Genomic DNA, 8175 nt, shown 5'->3' on the forward strand with positions numbered 1-8175 from the left:
AAACAGCTTGAGAACTCTTGTTTTGAGCGCAAAAACAATAAAGCCCATTTACTGTCTTACTGTTGTACCTTTAAATAAAACACATGGTCTTCTCTGATCTCATCCGATTCTTGGAGCATGAGTTTGCTTTGCAAGGAGAAATAAATCAAACTTTGATGGAGACGTTTCTTCTGGTAAAGACATTTTAAAGGCAGATAGATGATCAGTTGTAGGCAGTACTCGAGTTGTAAAAAAAATCAGGGGGGGGTGGTGGATTTTATCATATGGGGACAGATAATTTGTGCTGAATACAAATAATATAATATATTACAAATAATAGCAGTGACCAAAACACCTGCAGAAATACTGCAGGAATGACATAGCAGCAGTTAAATGCAGCTTCCTGTAAGCTTTAAATATCCACTGGGCTTACATCAAGTACATCAAAACACAACAATAGAAAACACTTTTCTGAACTTATCAATATGACTCTGTCCTTCACAGGATAAGTAAAATGGATCACTGCAAAAAGAATATTTGTCTTAATCCTAGTGAAAATGTCTCATTTTAGTAAAAAAAATCTCATTACACTTAAAACAAGACTCATCACTGGAAAAACAACAACAATTTTCGCCTGTTTCAAGTAGATTTTCACTTGAAATAAATAGAAAAATCTGCCAGTGGAATAAGATTTCTTTGCTTGTAAAAAGAAGATAAATCTTGTACCACTGGCAGATTTTCCTACTTATTTCAAATGAAAATGTACTTGAAACAGGTGAAAATTGTCAAGTAAATCATTTTTCTGGTGATGACTCTAAATGTTGAAATAGCAGTAAAACCACATTCATTGATGAAATGACATAAGGGATGGAAAGGGGGGATGGCAGTTTTACAGGGGGGATGATTTTGACCATTTTTATTTCAGGGGGGGATGCCATCCCCCCTCATCCCCCCTCAACTCCAGTACTGGTTGTAGGTGTTTATTTAGCACAGCACTGTAGCATGAATTCACAGCACTTTCTGTTAACCTGTTAATATAGATTGTATGTATAGATGATGTATCTGTACAGGCGTACGTGTCACGGAGGTGTCTGCAGAGTTTGTCCTTTCTAGCTTACAAGGGTGCGTGCAGGAGAAGTGATGAGCTGGACGGTATCGGATGTACTTCAGCATCAGCAGAGGAAGAGAGGGATGTAAAAACAACAGCAGGGAACATGGAGTAGGAGTAATACATGTCTAATTGTTGCTTGTTCATGTTCATTTTGTCACAATAAAGCTCTGATTTCATCCGATTCTTGGAGCATGAGTTTGCTTTACAAGGAGAAATAAATCAAACTTTGATTCATGTCACCAGAGCCAATAAACAAACGATAAAATGACTTTGACGGCTGATAAAATTTAAAGTGTACACGACCAGACCAAGTCCTCTGGATAGAAGGTGTATCATAGAAAATAAAGTCTAGCTGACATGTTTCAAACCTTGATAGTTAAAAACCATTGACTTGTGTGTCATGTTGTGGTCAAATATTCTCTTGTTTCAACTTCAATAAATGTGAGAACTAACAATAAGTGCCTCAGATAATTTATTCAGAGAGGTATATTGTGGATGGACTGGATGAAAGTATGATTTTTACACAGGTCTTTTTTATAATCACAAATAAGGTATACGTAGAGGTGTCCTTAAAAATACCCAAATGTATATGTTAATTATTGCATATGTTAGTTATTAAAAATTATAAGATAAACATTGACCCTTTTTGCCCTTGCCACAGCATGATGAAACAGCTACTTATTGCTTTCATGTATGTACCTTTACTCAGATCTTTTGGAAAGACCTCAACAGAAATTCTGTTCAAATTTGCATTATTATTGGTCTATCTCTAATGAAACACTGATGAAAAAAATGTATGTTATCAACCGTGTGTATCTTGTTGTAAATTGCACATTCACACCAGCAAAGTTGAGAAACAGAACCCCACTTTTGCAGTCTTCATCTCCTATTTCATTAAGTCTCTTCTTTTGTTATTGCATCTTATGCACATTACATCCAGCCTTGCTGTTGTTACCATGCAAAAGCTTCTGTAAGTCCTTTGTAATAAAGTTTTGGTGGGAAAAAGCATTTTTGCCTGTGTGTAAATACAACAATTTTAATCCATTCCTCAATTATTTACAAAAGAATGCCCAAAACCAATGGTCAGAACATTCAAATCCCCTTTTAGCCATTTGGATTTGACCTAAGAATATGGACACTAATGGAAGCCACCAACACCTGGTGGATTGATTGACTAGAAATACTGTTATTTTAAATATTGTTGGCTTTTGCTTCATCCCATGTAGAATAATGTCTGGAGATGGCAGGATCAATGACCCACCAGCCTTTTCTAGTGCAATATTCCCCTTATTGTGTAATTCACGTCAATATTTGTCTATTTATTCACATCTCCTGCACATACAGTAACACTACAATGGAGCAGCCAATAACAAATTGTAATGCGGTAACTGATTTTGTATAGTTTTATATACAGTTGTGGTGTGTTTTACTTTTAAATAGATTTTTTAGATGTATGTACATTCTGTACCTTTTACGTCTAACTACGCTGCTGACGCCAGAATTTCTTGGTTGGGCTCAATAAAATAAATATTTTACAGAGAAAATATCTGTCTAGAGGCAGCTGTCTGGATGAAAATGTGTTGTTAATGTCAGAGCTCAGAGGAGAATGTCCAGGCCGGTTCAAGATGATATAACGGCAACAGTAACTCAAATAACCACCTTTTACAACCGAGGTATGCAGATTAACAACTCTGAACACACGAAGACCACTCCTGTCAGGTAAGAGCAGGAAACAGAGGCTCACCAAAACTAGAACGATGCTGATGAGTCTCCATTTCAGCCTCGACATTCGGATGGTAGGGTCTGAATCTGCTGTAAACGACAATAAAAGGCACGTATCTATCCTGGCTCCAGATCTATCCTGGCTCCAGATCAGGCTGGTGAGGATGTTGGGGATAGTTTGTAGGTACACTTCAGGCTCCAGTTGAGCATCGTTATCACCGCAGCCCACCTGAGTTTTGATGCTAATCATGTCCATCCCTTTGCGCCCTAAGTGTTGTCATCTGATCACTTTACTAGTCACTCCCACTAAAATAATGCACCATATTACAAAGCTCAGATCATCTTAAACTGCTTTCTTTGACGTCAAATTAGTCCACTATGCTTCAATGTTGCCTACACTCACTGGATCTCTACCTGATAGATCACCTCCGGGATGTGGTGGAACAGGAGATTCACATCATGGACATGCAGCAACTGTGTGATGCTATGGTGGACCATGTCTGTCTATGTTTGTGTCAGATTTTTAAAGAAATGGGAGTATTCATTGTGGTGAAGATGAAAAATAGTTCACAACCCCAACTCAATACTTGAATAAATGTAGTCCAGCAATGCTAATGTAAATCAATCTAAATATTTGGGGTTTTGGCACATCATCGAGGTGTCCTTTCAAACATGTACCGGAAGTCTCCTCCAGGGCCCCTCGCTCGGCACTCTGGATTTTAGGGGTGACCCGCACGCATGCGCACTTGGATGATCTCTTCTACATCGCTCGGTGGTCATTTTTATTTTACTCTGATCTGGATTTCGGCGAAATATCTGCAGGTTGACGGTAGGTGAATTAACACCGTCGGAATATAATTATTCTCCTTTGACCACATTTTTAAATGCAAACATTAACAAGGACAAATTGGAAATATTGTCGACAGTCTTTTGTGATTTAATTCGCTGGCAGCCGTTTTGCAGCGTCTCTCTCTGGTGTTTCTTTTCACCACCTGACTATTAATAATATTCCGTCTCTCAGCTCTTTGACAGGATCCTCATCGCTATGTTATCCCGAGGGTTTGTGCAGGCAGCCGTGGTCCTGGTGGCGCTGCAGCTCAGTGTCAGTGCGGCTGACGGGGACGCGGAGACGGGGACCGTCATCCCAGCCGAGAGTAGGAGCACTCACACATCACATTTGGGCTTTTTTGTGCGTTTGTGTGTGTTTTTTTTCTCCAGCCGATGAGTCTCTCCTTTTGAAATGTGGATGAAGGCGGAAATCTGTCTGTCCTGTTGATGTTTTTTTTTTTTTTTTTTACTCACCAACAATTTCACGTCCCACGGGGACCACTTAAAAGCCTGAATTATGGTTCTGCGTTAAATCGACGCGGACCTACGCCGTAGGGTACGCGGCGACGCGCACCGTACGTTGTGCGTCGCCGCATACCCTACGGGCCTACGGCGTAAGCTCTGCGTTGGTGTAACGCGGAACCATAAATCAGCCTTTAGTGGGAATTGTGGGTCATCCTAATTAGTGCAGAGCTCACAACATGAAGCATGAAGTTACTCACATTTGATCCATCATAAGGGGTTTGAGAGGAAAAATATTTACAGGTGGAAAAAACCAAGATAAAACATTGTTGTAGTTTGATAAATATTAAGACTGGTGAATCCTAAAGTCCTAATAGTGTCCTCCACAATAAACGTCAACCAACATTTTGCATCGATTTAGCACATCTGGTGTTTTATTTATTGACTTCATTTACAACGTTGGACTGATTTATGGCACATTGAGCTGATGTCTTACACCTATATAGCTGTGGCTGAGTCAGGTATAGATTTTATCGCTCATCTTTTACCTGAGCTTCTAAATCAAAATGCTAGTTAATGTTTGTCATCTGAAAGCACCTCACGTAGGTATCATTTAGTTACAGCTCCCGAAGAATAAGAAGAAAATCTACTTTTAAGAGGTATACGTAGAAAAAAAATGAGCAGGGTGTTTATTTTTTTAAATGTTGTCCTGTGTTTTCAGGCCGCCCCTGCGTTGACTGCCATGCCTTTGAGTTTATGCAGAGAGCCCTGCAGGATCTAAAGAAGACAGCGTTCAACCTCGATGCCAGGGTCGGTAACGTCCCAGTCTATGGGATGCTCTCAACTGTCATATAACTTACATTTGCATATTAAGGCCTTTTTAAATAGTTGTTTTATTGTAGGAGCCTTAGATCTTCAATCCTTTTGAAATAGCTAAAGATGAGTTGTTTACTCAACTGATACTGATGAATATTGTGATTATTTTCCATACTGTACATTGTACTTTGTGAAAACATGTATACCATTGTAGACGTACAGTATATCTTTGTTTATTGGTGTTTTTGGCTTTGAGTCAGACTCTGGGCAATAATATCTTATTTATTTATTTTTTGTGTGTTTATTTAATAGTCAAATCAAAAAAATGCATGCTTAAAAATATTCACCTAGTTCTTTGACTTGTGACTTTTTTTTTACATCCTCAGTAACTTTAGTTCCCATAGGGGCTTCAACGTGTATAATTTTATAATGTGCAGGAAACACTTCAGAAAAACTAAGATCATGAGGTAAAACTGGGCACTCACTTCTGCTTTTTAACGGTTATTGGCGTGGGTCACTGACATGTTGTCCTGCGCTGCAGACGGAGATGCTGGTGCTGAGGGCGGAGAAGAGGGCGCTCTGCGACTGCATGGCCACCAGCTCCCTGCGCTGATCTGAGGACGCCTCCGCCTGCCCCGACGCACTGAAAAACAACCACGCTCCAAACCCCCTCCTCATGTTCAATCATGACTGAACTCATCCACAAATAGGCACTTTATTTTACTTTTTCTCATGTCCAACGTTAATACTGTTGATTGAAGCTATTACTTTGTCACAATCAGAAATCATGTTATTTTTTTGGCCTTATTGAGGACGACTTTTATATACCACCAATGTCTGTGACTCATCTCCTTGTGAACTTTTTTCTCATTGTCAACTCTCATCTTTCTCCCATGAAGCACCTTTTTATTCCTACTTTAAATATAGAAACAGTAGACAGCGTCTGTAATTGTTTGTGTTGTATGAGGTTATTGTTTACAAACATCGAACTGTAGCATCACAAGTTCTTTCTTTTACTTCTCTGAATAACAGCAGTCGTTTCAGCTGTTTTCTGGGAATCTTGAGTATATTTTCTCTTAATCAAATACGGTTATTTAAACCTCCATGAGCAGTTACTTACAAATGAAAGTAATTTTTCAGTTATAACTATGAATACTTTTCTGCTGGTAAAGACATTTTAAAGGCAGATAGATGATCAGTTGTAGGTCTTTATTTAGCACAGCACTGTAGCATGAATTCACAGCACTTTCTGTTAACCTGTTAATATAGATTGTATGTATAAATGATGTATCTGTACAGGCGTACGTGTCACGGAGGTGTCTGCAGAGTTTGTCCTTTCTAGCTTACAAGGGTGCGTGCAGGAGAAGTGATGAGCTGGACGGTATCGGATGTACTTCAGCATCAGCAGAGGAAGAGAGGGATGTAAAAACAACAGCAGGGAACATGGAGTAGGAGTAATACATGTCTAATTGTTGCTTGTTCATGTTCATTTTGTCACAATAAAGCCCATTTACTGTCTTACTGTTGTACCTTTAAATAAAACACATGGTCCTCTGATTTCATTTTATTCTTGGAGCATGAGTTTGCTTTGCAAGGAGAAATAAATCAAACTTTGATTCATGTCACTAAAGCCAATAAACAAACGATAACATGACTTTTACGGCTGATAAAATTTAAAGTGTACACGACCAGACCAAGTCCTCTGCATAGAAGGTGTATCATAGAAAATAAAGTCTAGCTGACTTGTTTCGAACCTTGATAGTTAAAAACCATTGACTCGTGTGTCATGTTGTGGTCAAACCTTATCTTCTTTCAACTTCAATAAATGTGAGAATTTGCTGCCTTTGTCTAATTTCAATCATAGTAAATGGGAAGTATTTGTTTAATGGTTGTTCTTGTTGGCAAACTAGATTTAAGTGATCGCTGAGTGCTTTTTACACTTCAAGTCGCATTCACCTTTTCACATCTACGGCACCTTTTAATGGCCATATATCCGATCCTCTTTTCTCCCACACCGACATTCACACACAGATAATGTGCTGGAAACGATTACATTTCAACATCCTGCTCAAGCTTCTTCATGAAGAGTTGTCGGTCATTTAAAATAATGTGACTGTTTGCCACATTTTGTGCCAAACAGCTGTTTTTATTATTAATTATTATTACTATTATTGTTATTATTAATATTATTATTATTATTATTATTATCCCTCACAAACTTAATGAATGACTCGGCAGTATCAACTGTCTCCTGCAGTTCTTTATGTTGTATCAACACCTCAAAAATGTAAGGAGTGACTGAGGGTGAGCTTTCTGTGGTAATTACTTTAAAATATATAATTTTTTCACCTTTTCTCTTACACTTTATTCTGTACCGGTGTGTGTGTGTGTGTGCTTTCTTTCACAAAAGTGATTTAAGATCCTGCTCTCAACATCACCTCTTCGCACGTACAAACACACATGAATGTTGGAAAATCTTGCTCATCAATGTAACGCCTTCCCCAGCTACTTTCCCTTACCTTAAGCATCACACGTGCACACCCTCACCCTGGACCTAACCACAACTGTGGTCTAACACTCCAAAAATGACTTAACATTTGTTGTAATTGAAGATTGGTTCCCACGTTTTGAAAACATACTCTTAAGTAAGTGTGCTGTCCAGTTCCGGCTCCCATTATTATTATGACATAGAAACCAGCCATAACAGACACACACGCACCCCCACACGCACAAACAGATGCACCTTATTAATTATTTACATTAGGGATCACTGCAAGACTACCAAAAAAAAGAAAAAAAAGATCACATGAGTGAGTTTCACATTCACCAGCAGGTGGAGCTCTAAGTGAAGGAACCGTGTCGCTGCAATGCAGGACTCTCATCCGTCTCCACCTCCACAGTCTGTGATAACTGAGCATTCAGGATGCAGATGGAGTGAAATCCTGTACAAAAAATAGATTTAAGATAAAAAGAGGGGAAAGACACAGTCATACTACAGCGATGGATGGGGTGTCTGCAGTGGCCTGGCAGGATCGTCAGCCCTGAGGTGTGATGACCGTGCACTGCCTGCACCACAGAGGTAAATCCCCCCATACTGCAGCAGCCGTCCTGCTGAGGCAGCTCCATCCTGCCAGGCTCTCGCCGGGAGGAGGGACGTCGCTTACATGTGAGGGGATTCAGGGTTTACGCTGAATCACTCTCACTCCTTGTTGTCAAGCAGCCTCCCAGTATCTTCCTCACCCTCTCTCCCACTCACC

The 8175-nt window shown here is 39.5% G+C and overlaps 1 protein-coding gene across 1 annotated transcript; it reads left to right on the forward strand.

Moving 5' to 3' along the window:
• Positions 1 to 3534: 3534 nt before the first annotated feature.
• Positions 3535 to 6723, forward strand: nicol1 (NELL2 interacting cell ontogeny regulator 1). Its single transcript, XM_061709917.1, has 4 exons — positions 3535 to 3641; positions 3834 to 3966; positions 4824 to 4912; positions 5460 to 6723. Exons 2-4 carry the CDS (start codon positions 3858 to 3860, stop codon positions 5529 to 5531), a joined length of 270 nt encoding a protein of 89 aa, XP_061565901.1. The 5' UTR covers positions 3535 to 3641; positions 3834 to 3857; the 3' UTR covers positions 5532 to 6723.
• The last annotated feature ends 1452 nt before the right edge of the window (positions 6724 to 8175 follow it).

The sequence above is a fragment of the Cololabis saira genome, chromosome 20 (assembly GCF_033807715.1).
Source record: "Cololabis saira isolate AMF1-May2022 chromosome 20, fColSai1.1, whole genome shotgun sequence".
NCBI lineage: Eukaryota > Metazoa > Chordata > Actinopteri > Beloniformes > Belonidae > Cololabis > Cololabis saira.

Coding starts and splice junctions, on each gene's coding strand:
- nicol1 (XM_061709917.1), top strand. CDS start 3,858: ATGTTATCCCGAGGGTTTGTGCAGGCAGCCGTGGTCCTGGTGGCGCTG. Junction 3,967..4,823: donor GACCGTCATCCCAGCCGAGA/GTAGGAGCACTC, acceptor CTGTGTTTTCAG/GCCGCCCCTGCGTTGACTGC. Junction 4,913..5,459: donor CGTTCAACCTCGATGCCAGG/GTCGGTAACGTC, acceptor CCTGCGCTGCAG/ACGGAGATGCTGGTGCTGAG.